The sequence below is a fragment of the Pimephales promelas genome, chromosome 16, assembly GCF_988280905.1.
Source record: "Pimephales promelas chromosome 16, fPimPro1.hap1.1, whole genome shotgun sequence".
Classification (NCBI taxonomy): Eukaryota; Metazoa; Chordata; class Actinopteri; order Cypriniformes; family Leuciscidae; genus Pimephales; species Pimephales promelas.
The window spans coordinates 693,571-716,142 of record NC_142784.1 but is presented as its reverse complement, the minus strand read 5'-3'; the positions used below and the strand labels follow the sequence as shown (position 1 = coordinate 716,142).

General features: G+C 39.2%; 2 protein-coding genes across 2 annotated transcripts in view; both read right to left on the bottom strand.

The window, feature by feature from the left end:
• igsf10 (immunoglobulin superfamily, member 10) overlaps positions 1 to 22,572 on the bottom strand; it is a 75,571-nt gene that overhangs the window by 28,991 nt on the left and 24,008 nt on the right. The window lies entirely within an intron of this gene.
• On the bottom strand, positions 5,804 to 9,019 carry LOC148971912 (uncharacterized). Its single transcript, XM_089120837.1, has 2 exons — positions 8,620 to 9,019; positions 5,804 to 8,093 (listed from the first exon to the last, which is right to left on the bottom strand). The coding sequence occupies exons 1-2, from the start codon at positions 8,946 to 8,948 to the stop codon at positions 5,933 to 5,935; spliced, it is 2,490 nt and encodes an 829-aa protein (XP_088976963.1). The 5' UTR covers positions 8,949 to 9,019; the 3' UTR covers positions 5,804 to 5,932.

Below are 22,572 nucleotides of genomic sequence, written 5' to 3'. Positions count from 1 at the left end.
GAATCGGTTCATTAAAACGAACTGTCCGAAAGAACCGGTTTCTCGGAAAAGAACCGGACTTCTCATCACTACTCCACAGACCTGAAACATATAGGCCTATCTATATTGAAATGTCTACTTGTAAATAGAACGATTCAAAACGAAAGAAAACGTAATGCTCTCTGCTTATGAAATGAACTGTGCATTTCTCTCTGGCTCATGCACTATGCGAAGATCGCGCAGCATCGTCAAATTCATTTTTATTAATAATTAAAATGTCTCCTTGCTATATTTGTTCTTTGTGACAGCTTTTCATTTTCGGCAGCGCCGCTGCTACCCTTAGGCTAACGCGTTAAGTTACAAGTTACAAGCTCACCACCGCATCAAAAACATGATGTGTGATAAAAACATGAAAAATACTACCTAAACATAGCCTAACTGTTTAGAAAAACAAACACACAGAACGAATAGCCTAATGCGCATACGTCCATCTCTTTTGTTTAAAATGGAAAAAATATAGTTGCTAGACTAAAAAAAAAAAGGTTGGACTATCAGTCGACTACGGCAAAATCTAACGAATCAGATTCGACTATGAAAATCCTTAGTCGAAAACAGCCCTAATGTGTATTGTTCAGCACTTTGGTCAGCCTTGTTTGCTGCTTTTAAATGTGCTATATAAATAAACACAAACTTGAAACTTGAACTTTATCTTAACTTCTTTTAAAAATTGAACTGTCGTCAGACCATGTGTAACGGTCACCAGCTGGAGTGCCCTTGATACCCACCAGAAGGCACTCCAGATTAGTCTTGTATCACTCTCAGACTACATTTCCCATAACTCATTGCTCGGACTCATCTTCACTGATCACACTCACCTGTAGCTCGTTCTCTGATAGCATTCACCTGTGTATCATCCTGTTTGTCTGTCTATATATACCTGGTTCATTTGTTCAATCCCGGCGAAGTCTTGTTGTACTGTGTGTCTGCATTTCTGAGCGTTCCGTGTTTGTTTTCTGGTTTTTGATTTTTGGATTGTTCTTGGATTCTGATTATTGCTGCCTGCCCTGACCTCTGCCTGTTTCTTGGATTCCCTTTGTTTATTCTCCATTGTCCTGTCTGCCAATTCTCGACCCTGCCTGTACGACTATTCTTAATAAAGCTGCATTTGGATCTACATCTACAAGCCTCAGAGCAGTTCGTAACACCATGAACATCTCCATTTTACAGTTCCAGGATGAGGAACACAAGAAAGTAATAATAAGGCTACTAATTTTATTGTTGTTCACTATGAATTTAAACCGTCTTCTGCTTTTAATTATTATTTATCACATTATACAATGTTTTAATCATTCCACTATTGTTTACAGAAATCGTTTGGATGAAAACAGACCCCCTATCGAGACAGCTTCTTTTTTTTTTAAATAAACAGATAGTAAACTTACATTTTAAAATTCAGCAATTGCTGCTGTTTTGCACAATGTCCCGTGACTTCAATATGCGATGGTTTATTTTTGCCACGCGTAGGCATTTTAGCATGCTTAAACACAAATGCTGCCGAGTAACATGGTTTAGTAGCCTAACTGCGAGCCCTGAAAATGTTTTAATTGTATGATCATTTGGTTTAATTTATTACTCTTACGTTTCAGTTAATAAATAACAAATTAAATTAACACAAAGTAAAAGACAAGTAACCTATAGACATAAGCTGTGTCCCAATGTGAAGGCTGCATCCTCCGAAGTCCGTATTTGAAGGACGGTTGGCCGTATTTGAAGACCGATTGCGTCACAGCCGCGCGACGAAGTACGTCCCAATTCAAAGGCTGCATCCGCGAAGACCGCATTTAAAGGCCGATTGCGTCATCGCGGTGGGATGAAGGCTGTCCCAATTTAGTTATGCATCCTCCGAAGGCCGTATTCGAAGGCCGGTTGCGTCATTGCAGCGCGACGAAGGCTTACCTAATTCAAAAGCGACGCCAAATGCACACTTCATTTCCCCGTGAAAGGAAGGATACATAAATGGACACTTCGCGGACTATCCTACCCGATCCTACCCCATAAATCATTGCGCGGGTGACGACAGCATTTTTATTTAAAAAAAGGGTGGCCGAGAGTTCAGTGGTGGACGGCAAATTCACATTTAAATGTAAAAGTATTATGTTTTTATTTACTCAAATAGCCAGAGAAACCAGTGTTAAGAGCCAAAAGTTTTGTTTTTTTTTTCGTTTTTGTCCTTCTTATTATTCATCTTAACTCATTCGTCAGCATTGCATGGTTTTGTCAAGTGGAAATGCGAAAACGGCTTTTATAGCCTTGTATTGCATTTCTTGTACATTGTATTTCTTTATTATTCATTATTTCATTATTTTATGCAACTTTAAATGTGTACACAAAAGAGAATGGCTCTGGATATTTGTTTATTTTTGTAACGGTCTGTGAGTGTTTGCAAGGTTGATACATTTAAACTATAATATAGGCTACTTTTGTTTTGTGTCGTTTAATGTAAAATGTGTAGTGTTGTGGTCCTGTGAGGGAAAAAGTAGGCTACTTCACATTTGTACATGAATACTATCGCAGTATGAAGTTCCTTACATTCTCCCACTGGTTATTTTAAAAATTAAAGTAACAAATTGTTGGTCCATTGTCACAATATTAACAAATTGTTGCTAACTTTAACTTCGTCCCATATCAAAGTGCGCACCTGAAGCGCTCGGACCGGTCTAGCCTGCGGAGGATTGTTCTTGTCGCCTAGCAACTGTGACTGACAGCTGACGACGACGAGCGGGAGTACGTTTGCACTGGACTTTTTATATTTGGTTTAAAATATTCAAATAGGATTGACAGCCTGTATAAATATATTCACCATGGTCCATTTAGACAATAAAAAGAAAACCCTACAAAATCGTATGGTACGATTAACATTTGAATAGGCTATTGGCTATATATGTGCCTATGTTTTATCATTATTATTTTTTAGGCTATTTTCATTACAATATTTACGTAGGTTAACACCCAATATTTGAACAGTTTACAGTGTAATCTGGCTATTCAGGACGCAGCCTCTAGCATTAAACCAGCTCTGGCCAACTCTTGAGCCGAAAATACATGACTCGAAATATTTTTTTAGTGGTTATGTGAATTGAAATTATGTGATTTTATATATATTGCCCCTCATTTAAAGACAGGACAATATAAAACATAAAATTTCCAGTAAAATATAAAACAACAAAATGACAATAGCCTTTCTCCATAGCTGTTTACTCAGTTTCATTAAATGAATGATCAGGGTGGCAGCTGTACTCTCGCTCCGTTGTTTGGCGCCAGGAGCAGTAATAGGGAACACCTGGTTGCGCAATTAGGAAATCCCACGAAGGCTACATGAAGCGTCCTTCGAAGGCCAAATAGACTGCATCCTTCGAAGTCTACAGCCTTCGAAGTACGCAGCCTTCACATTGGGACACAGCAATAGCCTTTCTAAATTATAGAAAAACTGGGGACACAGCCTAATGTTGAAGTGTACCTACTTTGCTTAAATTTGATGGAATAATAGAGGCCTATTTTTCCTTTAAATTTGTTTCATTTGAATTTACCTTTTTCAGTATTGTGATTCTGAATTCGTTTAACTACAATGTTAACCTTGAATTAATCTGCGACCTCAGCTGCGACCTGATGCGTTAACCACAGAGCTACCGTTAAACTGCTGATGCATTTTTTTTATTCAACTTTTACAAAAGCTTATAATGACATTTTACAACAAAAGACAAACACATAATGGGGAAAACACATAACAGATCTTACATTGTACAACATAAAACATTAAATTCTACTAACTATTAAATTTGAGATGTTTTTATGCACTTCTTATTTCTAGTAGAAACTGCTGATGCATTATCGTCTTATACGCTTGTAAAGCCTCATTGATGTAGCCTAATATGTTTCTGCTGCAATGTTTTACGTTTTCATTATATTTTCAATTTAATTTCAGTAATTTGTAATTAATTAATTCATTAATTAATTTAACTACGTTTCACTTGAATTAATCTGCCACCAACTTTCAATCGCTCTGAATGAGTAAAAAACGCATTCTGGTTGATTACCTACTGTACATAAATCTCTGACCCATCGTCGTCTTTCTCGTCTAATTTTCTGTCGCTCTACATACGTCATCTGGTCTCATTGACCCGATTGCCCATGAGCTACGTACAGGTGCATTTGATAGATAGTTGATTCGTAGCACCCAATGGGCTCTATGCACGGCGGTATTTCCGGTGAAGATGTAAGGATGCTCGATAACTTCCGCCGATCGTAGATGTCCAATGCAATACCGAGAATTTATATTGAATTTTATACTTCATGGTTATAATAAAGAAACGTTAGTCACAAAAACAGATAAAACAGACACCCCTCGTTGTGTTTATGCTTCTTTTTAAAATTATATTGAATAAATATAACTATATATAAAATTACATCTAAACGTATGTACGTTTCATTTCAAAGACTGGAGGACAGTAAATTTTGAAGACTCTGCCATAATCCCGTTTTCCTCGGTTCTCCTCCGCTTAAATCTCCACAACCGGAAATGGACGAGCATCCTTGCGTCAAATGCGGAATTTATGCGTGCATATAGCCCATAATACAGCTCTGGGCATTCGTAAACCACGCCTCAAATACAAGAAAATTAACATGTGGTTTCCAGACCACGTCTCATTCTCAATAAAACATGGTCTAGAGTTAGCCAGGCTACATACTGAAAGCTTATTGGACGAAATGCACGTTTCTTAAGTATTTTGTTAATGTTAAGGCATTGTGTTAATGTTAAGACACTACAGGTGAATAGATTAAAAATTTTAAATAATAGATCACCATGAAACTTCCTCAGTTGATTACTTACACAAGTATATAAGAAAAATGTAGAATGAGTTTTTGAAAGTTGTACGTTTAACTATGCAAATTAGGCATTGTCTCATTAAATTTGCACAATTTTGCATATATTTTTGGTAGATAGATCTGAACATATGATAAAGTCAGGTGAAAAATTCTTTTTACATGTTGTTTACACACAAGATGAAAAAAAAAAGTTCAGAGGGATTTCAGGCTATATGAGTCATTCCACGAAACCGGTACGATTTGGACTTACACATTTTTAGATTTTTTACCAGTATATATTACTTTTCTGAACACCCCACAACATTAATGACATATTTAACTTCCAGAAAAAGATATTTTCCCACCTCAGCCATTAAATCCCTATTATTATTGGTTATTATTTTAAGTTACGGGCACTATTAGTCTTCAACCCCGTTATGGACAATATATGAGCTCTTTGAATATGATTATAAAATGTATTTGTAATTAAATCAACATTTTCCTATTAATCAGATGTCCCTCGCACTAATTTAGTAATTGCAAATATAAAAGTTACATTAAATCTCACACTTTTGCTATACTAAAGCCTGAAATGGGCACTTTTTGTGACGGCAACCTCACAATTTTTTATCAAATATGTGGCTAAACTTCAGAATTTGAACTAAAATCAGTATTCTTATGATTGCTCTAAACATTCTAGATTAAGTTCAACAAACATTAAATTGCTTTTTCATAAACATAAAAAAATAATGAATAAAAACTTACTTGTGACAGGGTTGAGACGAGGGTAACGGGGTTGAAGATGGTAACGGGGTTGAAGAGACAAATACAGCTTAACATATAAATAGTTGTTTTTTACTAAAATTGACTGTAAGATTTTCTATAAACACTGTATTTCATTATGTATCAAAGAAAGACAACAAATATAAATTGCAATTGAACTGAGTTTTATTAACCCGACTGCAGGAAAACAATAACATAGTATACATTAGAACTGACTGAATACTGTAGGTCCTCAAAATAAAACATTTAACTTTTGCCTTTTTGATGTCTGTGTGAGAGTGTGTGTTTGTGCGTGTACGCGTGGCATTCAAAATCTGGCCCACACCTCTTTCAAGATCTCCACATGGCGCTTTGTCACAGGCTTTGGGGGTGGAATGATTTCAAGGACGTCATCAAACAGGTACCAGAGGATATCATCCCGAGCCGGCCAGAAGAATCGGTTTGGCCCAACACGATGCATACATTTCACTTGGACATGTGTTTCATCTGTGCTAAGGATGATGCCTGGATACAGCTCTTGGTCATATCTGAGGATGCACCACTGTCCAAGCAGCTCTGGACTTCCCCACTGGATTTCCTTTTCTGGCTGTGGCTCTGGATTCCCTTCACTGGCTGGCTGTGGCACAGGCACAGCAGTTGGTACCTTCCGGCCAAAACTGAAACACTGTGTGTTGAAGCACTTGCAGTTAAACTGCTTCTGTGTTGTGCACATGCAGCTGACATCACGGTGTATCAGTTCTCCTGGAGCCAGAGTAATCACCTGGTGGATTCTCATTGTTCCCGGGACTGCTGGTAGTTGCTTTGGCATTTTCTCCATTGCACTCTCAACATCCTCACTCTTCACAAAGAACAGTTTCACTGTTGTGTTCGTCTCGGTCAAGGCCTTGAACAGCTCGTGTGCATCCGGGATATCACGTCCCTTTGCCACCATCATGTCAGCGGTTCTTTTTAAGGCTCCCCCGACGCCATCCGGGGCTCCTTTTCCGTGACTAGCCTCGAAAAAATTCCAAGAGCCAGCCTTAAATCCTCTTCTGTCTAATTCTGTGCTAAAAAGGAAGAAGTTGCCCCGTTGTTTATACTGAGTACTGGGGCCATCACTAAAAAAGTGCAGCACAGACACTTGTGGATGTGTGGCCTGAAGGTAATCCAGCACTGGACTGAGGTGTTGCCAAATTGTTGGAGGGCCTTTATGTCTGGAGGGGGAGATGGTGCTGAAGCACACAGGCTCTGGTTTTCCACCAAGATACAACACCCCGGTATGCAGAGTGGCCTGCTGGTGTGAAGCCCCAAAGTGCACTGCTTGGATCTGGGAGCTGTATTTGCAGCTGTAATTTTCTGAAAAGTCAATATGTATCAAGGCCTCTTCCTCTGACATGTTCCTCTTCAGTTCACGGGAGAAGGCATACTGCTGTTTGATATTGAAGTGATGCTGTTTGAACCGCTGTATGTATGTGTGGAACAGCTCAGTGAGGTTCTCCTGTGTCCCCTCTACACATTTCTTGATGGTGACCTTGACAGTTGACCTCTCTTCTCCCTCTTTCTTTTTATCCATCTCTTTATCTTCTGTTACCCACTGTGTGAAAGTCACTTTGTTCATACTGTTATATGTACTGGAAATTGGGACACTCTTGTCTTTGCAGTGTACACACTCTCCATACATACAGCTCTTATTGGAAGAGTTGCAGCACACCTTCTCTACCAAGTTTTCAAGATTGTAAGTCCCAATAAGTTTTAGCTGATTGAGCTTCTCAGCCACAAAGCTCAGATTTTCATGCAACTTACACATGCATGTGTCTCGTTCTGAGATTGTTGGATTAACAACCCAAAAAGGTCGAAGGTGGCAAAACAGAGAATATGAGATCTTTTCATCAGAGTTCTCTGATAGAAATCTTCTGTGAAGATTCTTTAGTGTATCCACCAGGAACCTTTTCTGCATCTTAACTTTGTTCCTTGTGAGTGTTTGTTTGGTCCCTGTTGTGATCCTACTGACTTCATCTCTTACATAGAACATCTTCACTCTGTTCTTGAATTCATCAGTGAACCTGTTGGTCTTCTTCCTTTCAAAGTTAAGACTCTCCTTATGCTGCCAACGCTTACTCGAAAAGCCAAGGGAATCCTCAGCAAATCTCTGTAATCTATATTTTTTGACAATTCTCCCTGTTGTCACTTTTGCAATTAGTTGTCTTTCCCTTTCTTTGGTGGTCTGCTGATATTTGTTACTGATGTCTTTAATTAGTGATTGGTGATACAGCAACGTCTTCCTGATTCTGGGGTTTACGGGGCAATTTGCAGTTAGCTTATTAACCTTTGACTGTGGTGAATCGGAATGCTTCTTTAAACGTTGGCACCTCTTTTTGTATTTTTCTTTCTGTTTTCTTTGTTTGTCCAGTTTTTCCTGGAGTTGTTCTATTATCTTCTTCAGCCTGTTTCTTTCTTTTCTTACTTTTTTCTTGCCTTCCACATGTTGCCTACAAACACAATCAACAATTTAGTCAATTAATGATGAGAAAAGGATATGATGTGATAACAGGGGAAAGAACACGATGAAAAGGATGAAAGAAATCAGGGCTCTGTAGAAGTTTTAAAAAATAATCTGGTTGATGGCTGCCAAAACAGCGAGCAGCCATCAACTGGATGTTTTTTCAGTCAGTAAACCTATCATATGCAACCTAAACAACTAACAGTTGGCTACTATTATTAACTACACTTTGAATTTTCTAACACTTTCTAACACAGCCTAGTCATTTTCTAAAACTCTTAAAGGGATAGTTCACCCAAAAATGTAAATTCTGTCAGTATTTACTCACCCTCAATTTGTTCCAAACCTCTATGTGTTTATTTGTTCGGCTGAACACAAAGGAAGATATTTGGAAGAATGTTTTATTCAAACAGATCTCATTCCCCATTGACTACCATAGTAGGTAGTCAATGGGGAATGAGATCTGTTTTTCATTTTTGGGTGAACTATGCCTTTAATGCTCACTGTTGGCCTACCTTGAAGATCCTGGCTGTGGATTGGGCAAGATCTGGGGGATGATCTGGGGAATGATCTCTGGGGCATGATCTGGACTTTGTGGAGGAGTGGTTATGTTTCTCAGTGCCTCTCTCCTCTCCTTGCTTCTTTTGTAAGCTGCTCTCCACTTTCTACGCTTCAGCCGCTGTTGTCTTTTACTTAATTCATTGATACCTTTCTTTTTTCCTGTCTCTACATTTTTTCTCCATCTCTGGCGTTCATTTTGCAGATATTTCTCCCTTTTTTCAGGATCTGCATTTAGCCGTGCACGATACTGCCTCTGCCTTTCTGCTGCTGTTGTCGGTGCCATCACATACTCATTGATGTCTGTAGATGTTTAATTTGATATTATTAAATCAAACATTCTTTCAGATCAATTTACTCAACACTGAGATATGAAAATATAGGCAGTTATATAATAATTCTTTTAAATTACTGGATAACTTCCGAACCAAAGTGTTAAAAACACAACCCCATCACAATCTCACAACCCCGTTATGATCAAAGAAGTAACGGGGTTGAGTGTGACGGGGTTGTGATTTTTTGCTCAAAATGGCCACTGCTCTACATGTAGTGAAAAACAGGAGAGCACATGGCATGCATGATATTAAGGAATTGTGTATATTAATGAAATAACAAAGATAAATTTCACAAGTAATAGTTTTCGATCTTTATTTGATTTAACGGGGTTGAGTCGTTGAGCTTGACAACCACAATTTCACAATATATAAATAAGTTATAAGTATAAAAGAAGGGGGTAACTTGCCTGTGTCTGCATTGAATGCTGTTCAGAAGACTTCTATGATGTCACTTCCGGTTATTGATGCCACATAAGGATCAGTCCATTATTTTTATGGGGGGAGAATGATGTGCGTAACGGGGTTGAGGGGTTACTGAGGTACGGGACTAAATAATGTGATTTTAATGAATAATCATGAACTTACATTAAAAAAACATTGACAGCTAAAAAGTACAGATATGTATTTATGGGAATGACAATATGTATGGACTTTTTTTTCTAATTTTATTGTTCATATCCCAAGAACACTTTCATAGAAGGCCATGAGGGACATGACAAAATAGGTGGTGTCAACTGAAAAAAAGAAGATAATTTCTAATATAAAAATAAAATGCATGTCATCTTTTCAAGCTTTATTAAAGGAAACACTTCAATTGATACAACAAACTTTTTAAACTACATTTTGGTGACCCAATAGATAAAATACACTTAAAAAGGTCAGAGGGACTCAAATCATACCGGTTTCGTGGAATGACTCATATGCTTTCATGACCTAGGAAATCAAAATATACTGTCCATACGATTTTCCCCATATTTTTTTATCAAAATGTCATATAAATCAATGATGTAATTACCCTCTGAAAATATCTTCAAAATACTGCTAAGTGTATAACTGGAGAGTTTGGTGTACATAGGTGCTACATAGGCTGAGAAGTTTGTACTGGAGAATGACAAAAAAAAACATTTTGAGAAAAAGGCATTTATGGATTAAAGTGGGATTTTAATACATTTCTATTGAATAAAAAATGCTCAAAAGCAGAATAAATGCTCAGGCCCTTAGTAATAATAATATATAATATGTTAAGCTCATGAAAACTGATTATAGACATTCTGGAGACATGCTTCAATATTTTAGTTTTGTCGACTGCATTTTCAGGTTTCAGCAGTTCTCAGATCAGCGCACACAGGCCTGTGCTACGGTTCTCGAGTCAAGAACTGTCGCTACAGTGGATCTCGAATCACCAGTACAGAACTAAGAACTGTTTCTTTCAGACGCGTTCCATACGGAGAACCGATGGAGATACTGCGCATGCGAGATAACACCGTCTCTGAACCGAACTTTCACTGGAACTGATGCTGTGCTCATACATGAGCACGGGTGAACCGGGGACTTCAATGAGGGGCCGAATTTGGCGAAATGCATGTTTATTTAATAACAAACTCAATCAAATTGATGAAGACCAGTTTATTCACGTTATACTATCATTTAGACATGTAAAACATCTAAGTTTGCAAATTGCCTGCACAGGGTTCATTTGCAAAACGTGAATGTAAGAAACCCAGACAGCAAACTGACATTGAATCAACGTGGAAACGACGTCTCTCATGACATTGAAACAACGTTGATTTTGCTCATCGAATTAACGTTGAACCAACGTCAGACGCGGCATTCTTAAAAGCTAAATGAAAATCGAAAATTGGTTTGCTTTCATAACGTTGAAACAACGCGTTGATTTCAAGTTGATTTTCCGTTAGTTTTGAAAGAATGACGCGTCTGACGTTGGTTCAACGTTAATTCGATGAGCAAAACAATTTCAGATCAACGTTGTTTCGATGTCATATTTCCACGTTGATTCAATGTCAGTTTGCTATCTGGGAACCTATCCAAGATGATTGTGACGATGATTATTATTTAGCTTAAGTTATGGAAATTGGAAATGCCTTTATTTGAATGTATTTTTAATCCGCCGGGATGATAGAATTGACATCATTTCGTGACGACGTAAAATAATTGGTGAACCTGTTCATTGAAAATGAACAAAATTAAAACTCAGTCTGAAAGAACCGAACTTCCCATCACTACGGACGATGCTGGAGAGAGCAATTGAAACCTTCGAAGATCGATTGATCGGAGGTGAGGAGCTTAATGGAATAGCTCAAGAGATGAAGGCTTGATTTGATTTCCAGAGAACAGGGAGCTGAATTATTGGAAAGCCACATCCAGTAATGTAAACCTAGTGTCAACAAGGGAGAGCCATAGAGAAAGCCATCATCCAACAAGCAAACCAGATGTGCTAGATACACACACATTAAAAAGTATATAAACTGAAGAGGAAAGATGTTGTCAACTCAATTCTTCAGGGTTATGTACAGCAGCATATGCTGGCGGCCCCGCTGAACCATTAGCTTGATCAAGATGGTCTCATCTCAATTTAGTATTTAGCTCAATGCACCATGTGATAATAATGTAACATATCTTTCCTAAATTTCCTGTTTTCTTGTAATTGTAGGATTAGGAGAGCTTTTGGATCAAACGGAATAGTCTGACAGTAATACTTTTTTGATTCTGTATAACAATTAAATAAAACAATTTAATACTCCCATTTGCCTGTTTAGCTCAGCCATCCGTGGAGCACACAAAACTGAAACTTGATAAAATAGCATATTATCCAGGCAATATTATACAGGTTCATTGCATTTGATAGATTATACTTTCAATAAACTATTTGCAATGGGTTTGTAGAAGTGCATGTCTGGCCTACACTGACCAGCAGGCGTCAGAAGCTTGTGGCGTTTCAAACGTTTCACTCAGTGAATCATTTTGTGAAGTTTTGAAACTTTGAAAAGTTTCATTTCTCCTGTCACAAAATCTATCGTCACGATTATGTCCCGAGTTACATTTAACATGACACATAAACAGTTCTCAAAACATACACATAACTTAAGCAAAATTCACACAATAATATAACTGCAGAAATTACACTTTTACATATACAGATTGTGCTTTTTCAAAAGCAAAACGAGAAGGATGGATGTGGTTAAACATCTGCTCTATGAAATCCCAAATGGCGGCGGTATCCCTCGCCTGGGCGGAGGAATATTGTCTTTTGCGTGTAATGTTTTGCAGGCGGCAACTTATTGGTCAATTAATGTATTATTAATATTGATGTATTTGGTCAAATTAAGCTATAAAATAAATAGTTTATCCCTTAAAAAGCAAGGAAAGATATCAACAAAAAAAAAGGCCAAAAAAAACTTAAATATGCAGCCATATCACCCTGTAGCCCAAGACTGGTTGCCCACTGAAGCTAAGCAGGGCTGAGCCTGGTTAGTACCTGGATGGGAGACCTTCTGAGAAGGCCAGGTTGCTGCTGGAAGAGGTGTTAGTGAGGCCAGCAGGGGGCGCTCACCCTGTGGTCTGTGTGGGTCCTAATGCCCCAGTATAGTAATGGGGATACTATACTGTCAAAAGAGCACCGTCCTTTGGATGAGACGTTAAACCGAGGTCCTGACTCTGTGGTCATTAAAAATCCCAGGATGTCTTTCGAAAGAGTAGGGGTTTAACCCCGGCATCCTGGACAAATTTGCCCAGTGGCCTCTGTCCATCATGGCCTCCTAATCATCCCCATATATACCAATTGGCTTCATCACTGTCTCCTCTCCACCAGTAAGCTGGTGTGTGGTGAGCGTTCTGGCTCACTATGGCTGCCGTCGCATCATCCAGGTGGAGCTGCACTCTGGTGGTGGTTGAGGAGATTCCCCTCTCTATGTAAAGCACTTTGAGTGCTGAGAAAAGCGCTATATAAATGTAATGAATTATTATTGTTATTATTTTTAAAAAGCGATTTTTTTCAGGTTTTCATTTAGAAAAAAGGGGCAGACGAACAAAATGCAAATGTGTATCTTTACAACCATTCAAAGTATGACTTTGACTAAGATATCATTTGAAAGATATCATTAAGATATCATTCCTCTTTCCATTAATACCAAAATCTCAATTTTTAAATTTGGGTCACTGTGACTCATTTTGCAGGATCTGGTCACATATAGTGATAAAGACCCTAAGAAAGCGGCAGTATTTGTATTGGCGTATTATAAAATCTTAACATTTACAAAGCATAGGTTACTTACTCATAAATACAAAGCAAAGGCTACTCATAAATACGCATGATAAAGTAAAATTATATAAACTTGTTTGAAAACAATGTCTATAATAATATGAAATAAATGTTTAATAGGTTGTGACATTTTGTGATGTTATGTTGTATTAATTGTGCTTTGGTCGGTCCACTAATTCCCAGGATAGGCAAGAACTGATGATAATAATATAAATGTGCACTTTGAAATGCAATGCAAGTCGCTGTGGATAAAATCGTCTGCCAAATTCATGAATGTAAATGTATTTGCCAAGATGGTCAGCTAAGCAGTTCAAGTCCGTTTATTGCGTTCTTGGAATTGATAAACAGCCCATGTAAAGTTAAGAGTCTCTCAATATCTCTCAAGGCTTTCTGGGCTTTTTATTCCATTCCACTGCCTCTCATGTTTTAAATTTTGTATTAAACTATGCATAAATACACAAATATATTTTGTTCATAATTGTTTATGCAATTGACAAAAGTATATTTAATTTATAAATGTTAGTTGAAATGTAATGCTTTTCCCCCAGACAGTCATGTTTTTTTTCCTAGCGTTTTAATGCGGTACAGTAATATTTAGCTCATTGCGCCCTCTTGTGGCCTCCCGGAGACGAGCCAAAAGCATTGCACTTCACACATTTTGTAACATTTTATTTTTAAGTTCAAGAAATTCTTATTTATTTAATATTCATATAAGATATAAAAAAACAAGATATTTGTTTCAATTTTGTTTTTGACCTTTAAAATTTGAATTTTAATAAATTGAGTAAAATAAAAATACAGTGGTTAAATTCTAAACTTTTTTTCTGTCTTTGTTTAAAAAAAGGTTATTACAAATCTTTCGAAAATTATCAATACCAAATTAAATAAAAACATTATATTGTGATCATTTCTTTAGCTGTACAGCCCAGCCGTAGAGGCCAATCAGATTGTGTTGTGTTATAAACAATGTGATTGCTACAGCGTATTAGTATGACAAATTAGTGTGCACTACTAGCGTTTTGTGACTGAACTAATAATTTAAAAGATAAAACTGTTTAAGAAGTTGGTATCTTACACTCCACAGCTAACGGCTCTGCAGCAAGTTTTATTCTGGGATAGAGATCACAAACCAAAACTGGACCAATCGGCTGTGAGAGAAGTGACGTGTATCTGCCACAGGACAGTCACTAAAGCAATTAACAGTGTTTGCTGTTAAGCTGTTTGTGAACCCATTTAATTTTTTTAATTAAATATAACTGTTGATTAACTTGCATTAATATAGTGAGATATTTTTCTGATGCCTTTCTTTAACCTTTGTGACAGAAGCAGTGTTTTTTCCTGCCTTGTAAATGTGTTCAAGTAAGTTCAAATTTTACTCAGATAGCTTTGTGTAACAGGTCACTGAGGATCAAATTCGGCTGATTGGGTGTAGAATCCACAAGCTTATATCTGTTTTCATTTTCTACAGGCATATTTTATTTAAACCAACTAAAAAACTGCCCACATGCCGTTGGAGCTTCTACAAAGACGCTGATTTAACTTCTCTTTCCCTCCATCTGTGCCTTTGTTTGTGTATTGGAGTGGGTCATATAAAGTTCAGCTTCATGTGTGTTGTCTTTCTTTCATTTTAATTCTGAATATTTAGACATATGGCAGAGCTAAGCATGTTTTGGACCAAGGAATGTGTAATAAATCCACAAGATCCTCCCATCCAAAAAAAAAATAACCTAGTCTCCATTCTACAGAAGAGACTTCTAACAGAAGAGAATCTAACAGTGTTGAATCTAAACCCCTTGGTCCTGAGCCATCACTGCATGGGTCTCATGTACAGAAGGCCAAAAGTAATTACATTGGACGCAGCTGCCATGATATATACCCCATTTACTGCTGTAAAAGGCTACACATAGAAAAGTGGTCCTCAGAGCACACTCTTCTTGGAGTTGAGCAACAACCCCCAACATCTTAAAATGAGACAGAACGACATCTCAATGCCGAACTGCCACATGCTCAGATTGAGCTAGGATCAATCAATCATTGATAGTATAATACGCAAATGCCCTGGAGTCCAGAGGAGCCAGAGCTGGATCAACGCATATTGAAAACAAAGGTGTGGGGTGAGAAGCTTGGCTGAATAGGAGCACCCGATATTGGTATGCTTCGCCCCCGAAAGCAAACCTCAGGAACCTCCTGTGATGAGGATGGAAAGATAAGTAAGCGTCCCTTAAGTTTATTGAGAGAAACCAGTCCTCGGACTGAATCTGTGACACAATCATATTTAGAGTAAGCATATTGAACTTAAGATTCTGAAACCTGCTGTTTAATTGACACATGCAACACCTCATCCTCTTTCAGAAACAATGAAGTAATGGCTGTCTGCTGGGAGGAGGAATCCCTTCTACAGCTCCTTTTACAGAAGTGTCAATACTTCATGCTCCATAACCAAAGCCTGCTCGGGTCCACCACTACGAGGAGGACGCCTAGAAATCTGGGCGGACAAGAACTGAACTGAATTCTGAAACCCTTTTCTATAGTGTGCAGGACCCACTGAGAAATCTGTGGCAGTAAATTTCACACTGCCAGAAACTCTACTAGGAGAACTAGTCTCTCAAGACTGGCCTCTGGATTTTTGGATTTGAAGCGGCGAACCGACAGGGAGCAACCGAACTGACCACTCTATGACCCTCCTCGGAGGATCGTATTGGGACGCCGACACCTCGGTGTCCTGAACGGCGAACCGGCAGGGAACAACCGAACTGGCAGCGCTGCGACCCTCCTCAGAGAGTCGCACCCCAGAGGTTGCCGAAGAGAAACGATTTCTCAAAATCGTCCCTGCCCCGGAGGAGCCCTCAGAAGCCTGATAGCCTCATTTTCTTGTCTAAGCTTTATTAGAGATGATGACAGTCCTCACATCTTGTCTATCTCTTAACTAGCTTAGTTCCTACGACCCTCCTCGGAGGACCGTTGGATAAAGCAGGCACCTCGGCGCCCTGAAACGGCGAACCGGCAGGGAAACCGAACTGACTGCTCTTTTTTAAGGCTCGTTTGGGGACACTGAGACCTTGGTGCCCTGAAACGGAGCACTGAGGAGAAACGATTTCTCAAAACCGTCCCTACACCAGAGGGGACCACCCTTAGAAGCCTGACCGCCTCGGCGTCAGGGCTTCTCCTTTTCCAAGCTTTTTTAGAGTCCAAGCTTTTTTAGAGATAAAACAGTCCTCAGATCTTGCATATCTCTAACTGGCTAGACTGTTCTGTTTTGCACCTTGTGCTGCGAGGAGCTTAATAGGCCGAGACTGCTCTCGTCCAGCAGTCTCAGGAACATTGGTTAGGAAGAAACCTCTGGAACACTGCTGAATGGATTATTTCATAGTTTTCTTGAAAGTGGAGCGTCCAGAAGAACAGACATATTTATAACTTTATTTTCCCATTATCTTTATATCGGAAAAACATACATATAATTCTGTGGCCACCAGCGGGAACAACCGAACTGGCAGCGCTGCAACCCTCCTCAGAGAGTCGCTCCTCACACTCATTCCATACCCACCAGGGCTGCCTAATAAAAATGTATTCATTATTTATGATGGCTGGTGGGTAGGGTTGCCACCCGTCCCTTAAAATACGGAATCGTCCCGTATTTGTGAAGTAAACAGCGCGTCCCGTTTTGAATCAATACGGGACGCGGTTTGTCCCGTATTTCCGAACGCATGATCCCATGCAAATCATGCCACTCGCATTCTGTGAAGACTCCTCCTATTCTACCCTTGATTGGGTAATACTCGCTGCCATTGTTGGTTTGATTGGTTTGTTTAATATACCATCAGGTTCAGGGCCACTCAGAGTCAGAAGAGGGCGGGTCTTGCCTATGCGTCCACCTCTGAAACGAAAGTGTGTGCAAAAGTCGAACAGGAAGGACGGTATAAAAAGGAATTGTAGGCACCGGTTGCGTATGTTCGCCGTCTGAGTCTCGATCGTTGCTAGGGGACCGTCCCTTCTGGTTCATTGCTGTTCCGCTTTGAGTTCGCGGCTGCTCTCACAATATTTTTTTTAATTATTGTAAATATTTAATTAAAACTTCTGTATTATTTGTATCCACGTCTCTAACCCTTCTTGACGTTCACGTTCCTGTGTGTCTTGTGTGAAGTATCAGATGTACAATATCAATATTTTCGGCATAGTCGTCCATAAGTAGAGCTCCGCTCTCCTTGAGCGGCATCCTGCTACATTCTGGCGTAATCGGCAGGGTTGTAGAATTTCTCTGTTGGGCTGAGACGTGGATGCTGATTGTTATCCGGGTAATTTGTATGAATGTATTAGTGTTGTTGTTGTTGTTTTTTCTGTATTTTTAAGGGTGTTGGAGACAAAGCAGCAGCGTCATTTCAGGAGATTTGGAGCGTTCCAACAGCTGTTTTCCTTATCTGTGTCTTTCACTTACAGAGGTTGCTCTGGTAAGTCGGACTCGTTAATATAAAAAGGATAACATTTTAGCACCGCCTTGTGGTTGAACGTGGAGACCCAGAGTAAATTTACGTAATTTGTTAGCGCTGTATGGTTGCTCCCAGTCTTGCGTTGCCCTGCAGGAAGTTTTTTTATTTTATTTAGGAGACCATAGAATGGGGAGAACCGAGTAAGAGAACGTGTGTATCTCTCGTTGAGTAGCCGTAAAGGCAGAGGACCTGTAAGCAGTGCCTAATTCATGTTTTTAGCAGTCATGTCCGAGAACTCGTGCATCGCTTGCTTCTCGTGTTTTAGTCGTCATGTCCGAGAACTCGTGCATCACTTGCTTCTCGTGTTTTAGTCGTCATGTCCGAGAACTCGTGCATCACTTGCTTCTCGTGGTTTAGTCGTCATGTCCGAGAACTTGTGTATCACTTGTTTCTCGTGGTTTAGTCGTCATGTCTGAGAACTTGTGTATCACTTGCTTCTCGTCTTTTAGCCGTCATGTCTGAGAGCTTGTGTATCACTTGCTTCTCGTCTTTTAGCCGTCATGTCTGAGAACTTGTGTATCACTTGTTTCTCGTGGTTTAGTCGTCATGTCCGAGAACTCGTGTATCACTTGTTTCTCGTGGTTTAGTCGTCATGTCTGAGAGCTTGTGTATCACTTGCTTCTCGTCTTTTAGCCGTCATGTCTGAGAGCTTGTGTATCACTTGCTTCTCGTCTTTTAGCCGTCATGTCTGAGAACTTGTGTATCACTTGTTTCTCGTGGTTTAGTCGTCATGTCTGAGAACTCGTGCATCACTTGTTTCTCGTGGTTTAGTCGTCATGTCTGAGAACTTGTGTATCACTTGTTTCTCGTGGTTTAGTCGTCATGTCCGAGAACTCTTGTATCACTTGTTTCTCGTGGTTTAGTCGTCATGTCCGAGGGCTTGTGTATCACTTGCTTCTCGTCATTTAGCCGTGAAGGGGTGGTCAAAATCCCTTGCCTCTTCAGTATCATAATATCATTTTGAATGATTATGTATTTCTTTTATAAAAATCAATAATTAAGTATATTCATTGTTACTTAATCATTTATCGACATATAAATTTATTCTTTGTGCTTTTGCTTGTGAAATAATATTCTTAAATGCATGCTGATGTAAGTCACCAGCTTCTTTTAGGTGCACAAGGCCATTTGTCTCTTTCTCTGGTCTCAGGAGAAAGGTTTATGGATCCTAAAGGCGTCATGAACACATTATGTCCAACACATAGGATACTTCTCTATAAATATGGTCAAGCTATATTGAGCATTGCTACAGTATATTGAACTTTAATTGTTATATTAAACTGTATTCTTTCTATTAAATTTGCTTTCTGAGGAGCAAATGTTATCTGTTTTTCTCCCAAACGAGTGAATGCTTTACCATTATGTTTTGGTACACTTAACTGATAATAAGCCGCTCAGACTCTCTTCAGCCTTGATGGGAGCTCCTATTTGCTAGTGTCCTATGTGAATGCAGTAACAGTGAAAATAATAGGAAAATAAGGATTTTGGTTTTGTGTTTGAGTGTTAAAACATAAAGGGTTCATTGAAGCCAATAGTTTAAGGCACCATGTTGAAGTCTTACTCCAGTTAGACTAAAGTTTAGTGCTAGTCTTCTTGGTTGCAGGTTAAGGAACCACTGCCATTATTGGAGATTGAATGAGTTGTTGTTCTGGACACACTGGCGCCAGCAACCCAAGTCTGTGACCTGGAAGGTCATGACGTGCCTCATCGATGGAGATATGTTTCGTCTATCTGTGTATGTGTGGAAAATTACTGTGTTTATCTATATCGTAGCCAATGAGAATCATTCAACGTGTAAGCAATGACGTAGCTTAGACCTTGAAAATGGTATAACTGCTGTGATTGTTGTAACTGTAAGGGCTACGAACTCCTGAGTGAGTCTTGAAGCTGACTTCTGCTGATGAAATGGCAAACTATGTTCAGTAAAACTTTCTTTAATTTTTTTATAATTCTGACTCCGGGTCTTCATTCTTCATATCTGGTTCTGGGTCCTTAACTGTTAACCCCTAACAGTCGTCATGTCCGAGAACTCGTGTATCACTTGTTATCTGGGGATCTCGTGTGATTTAGAAATTACCCCACCACATCTGAATTTCGTGTGGCGCATTCTCACGGGATAAGCAAAGCCTGTGATTTTACTCAAAATTACTGACTTCGCTCTCTCCTGGAACACGGATATGTCGTCAAGGCTAGCTTACATCTGCTTCCTTGTTACTCAACATGGCTGCTAGTGCTAAGAAGAAAACCCGACATTGGACGCGGGAGGAGACACTCTATTTAATCGATGTTTGGGGTGAACCACGTTACCAAAGGCAATTTGAACAATTGGTGCACAACCACACCGTTTGGGAAAGTATTCAAAAAGACCTCGTCCTCCGGTACTCGTCTATACAGGACTTTGGAGATTGGACAAAGTGTAAAGAACGGTTGGACTACCTGCGACGAAAGTACCGTGATAGCCTCAAAAATAACAAGAAGACCGGATCAAACCCCATTAAATGTCCTTATTTTGATGAACTGGACGCTGTTCTCGGTAAGATTAATCATCATTTCCCTTCTAACGTTAGCTAACATAATACTAGTACAGTAATAGCCAATTTAGCCGCTAAAATGCCCTACAAAGGCAAAGCGCAGTAACTACACATTTGGTAAAAAATAAGTTAAGACTTGTAATGGGCTTTATGACGTGTTCTGTCTTCTGAAAAAAATATCTGGGTTTAATTATGTCCCGTTTCGGAGATGCATTACCACATTATCTACCCATAACATGTTTGACTGGCTGGTATAAAAACTTTAAAGGCCTTTTCTCCGTTTCTTTGTTTGTGTAGCTATTTAACTTACTGCACTTTGCCTTACCATAGCTGATCTAAATAAGTTTGTTTAATTTGATTTCAGCTGATGCTTATTCTTCTGTTGTTGCTTATTGTTCTGTTTCTCTCTCTTTCTCAGCTGATAAAGGCCAAAGCTGTAGTCGACACCAAGGGCCCCAAAACACTGCCGCATATTAGAGACAATCAGACGAAAGTACAGGTATCTGATTAATTAATATACTTATATTTGCTATATTATATATATATATAGCTCTATAACAGTACTATTGCCGATTACAGTGATGTGTTATGAAGTAACGTGGAGTAGATGAAATGCATGATAATAACAGTGTTTGTCTTCAGTTGCAGAAAGAAAGGAAGATATCTCATGAAAACAAGCAGAACGACCAGCGAATCCTGATGCTGGAATCAGATTTCAGGAGGGAACGCTGGGAAGCTGAATGGGAAAAGGTCCAGCAGTGGAGAGACAACTGCACACGGTTTCCACAAGGTAAGACCAACAAACAGGTATGATCGTAATTCACACTTTATAAAGCGGAGCTAATTTCTTCTTCATTTTCTCGTCTTCATCATGTTTCCAACCCTTCTGTGAAACACAATAGCACACATTTTGGATGCTCACGCCGCTCTTGTTAATGCCTGTGAAAAACAGCATGTCAAGTGGGTTCGAAATTATTACTTTAAAGCCCTAAATGGTTTAGCTCCTCGGGACATGAGCGAGATTTATTTTTAAAGAGGCGTTTACAACACAAAAAAACATTGAATATCTATTTATCTGTTTATTTATTCATTTTTAATTTCTGCAGGTTTCGTCCTCCACAAAGCAGAAGCCGTCAGCTCTGTTACCAATGAAGGATTGGGAAGAGCAGTACCAAAAAAAATATGCATCAACAAAAGGTATTAGGGAAAACATTGTGAAAAACAGTTTGTGAATCTTCTGGAAAAATTCCGAATGTGCCTTTTTCTTTTGTGAAAGCAATATTTGCACATTTATTTTATATTTTGTAACAATTATTTATTTTATTTCAAAACACTGTAAGAAAAAAACAGTTTAACAAAAGTTCAAACTTATGTGAATTGCCAAGTTCAGAAATGAAGGATGCTTTACACTATAAATAAATGTTTGACTTCAATTTCACATTTGTCTTGACTGCATAGTTTGTGTATGAGCTTTTCTCTGCACTACTGTTTTGTACTAATATGAGCTACTAAGGCCTCCCGGATGTGCTCTGCTGGGGAGAGAGCAGGTACATCAAGTTGCTCTGGCCACAATCAGTACAGGTATGTCGACCCCTTGCATGTTCCTGCTGACTGGAGGGAAAAAGGTACCATCCTCCAGCTTGCGACACAGACGTGAACACTCAAAAACGTATGCATCGTGACACTTCCCAGGCCAACCAACATCAAAATCAAGGAAGCTATAAGTGTGGTCTACAAGTCCTTGAAGAAGAACACTGTACCGTCCTTCTCTGTTGTAGTAGTCAGTGGGATAGCTTGCTGGGGCAATGATTGAGATGTGTGTGCCATCCAAAGCCCCTGCACACATGGGGAATCCCGCCTTCCTCTCAAATGCTGTGATGGTGGCTTGGACTTGAGGGACAGTTTTAGGCCTCTTCACAAAAACCCTCCTGAGTTTACTCAGAGTCTCACACATCCCAGAATATATTACAGGCAGTGCTGGTTCCAATACCAAACAGGTTGGCGACATCGTGGAACTCAACATTACTGGCAAGCTTTTAGATTGTAATTGCTACCCTCTTCTCTAGAGGGACTGGCTCCAACATGTTGGTAGTTTGAGGATTGATGTATGGGTGCAGCTGGTCACAAAGGATATTGAAGGCTTCTTTGGGCATTCTGAAGTTGAGGTACCAATCATTGTCTTGAAAATTCTGGAGCATCTCTGTTTCCCAAAAGGAAGGGCCTCGCTCCCGTGTTGTTCTCTCATTGTACCATGATTTTGCTATGAAAGAGAGATGTCGGT

What these genes read in the sequence shown, in the direction of transcription:
- LOC148971912 (XM_089120837.1), bottom strand. Translation starts at nt 8,948, where the DNA reads ATGGCACCGACAACAGCAGCAGAAAGGCAGAGGCAGTATCGTGCACGG. An exon ending in CCACAGCCAGGATCTTCAAG is followed by an intron (nt 8,094 to 8,619) that starts GTAGGCCAACAG and finishes TTGTGTTTGTAG; the next exon opens with GCAACATGTGGAAGGCAAGA.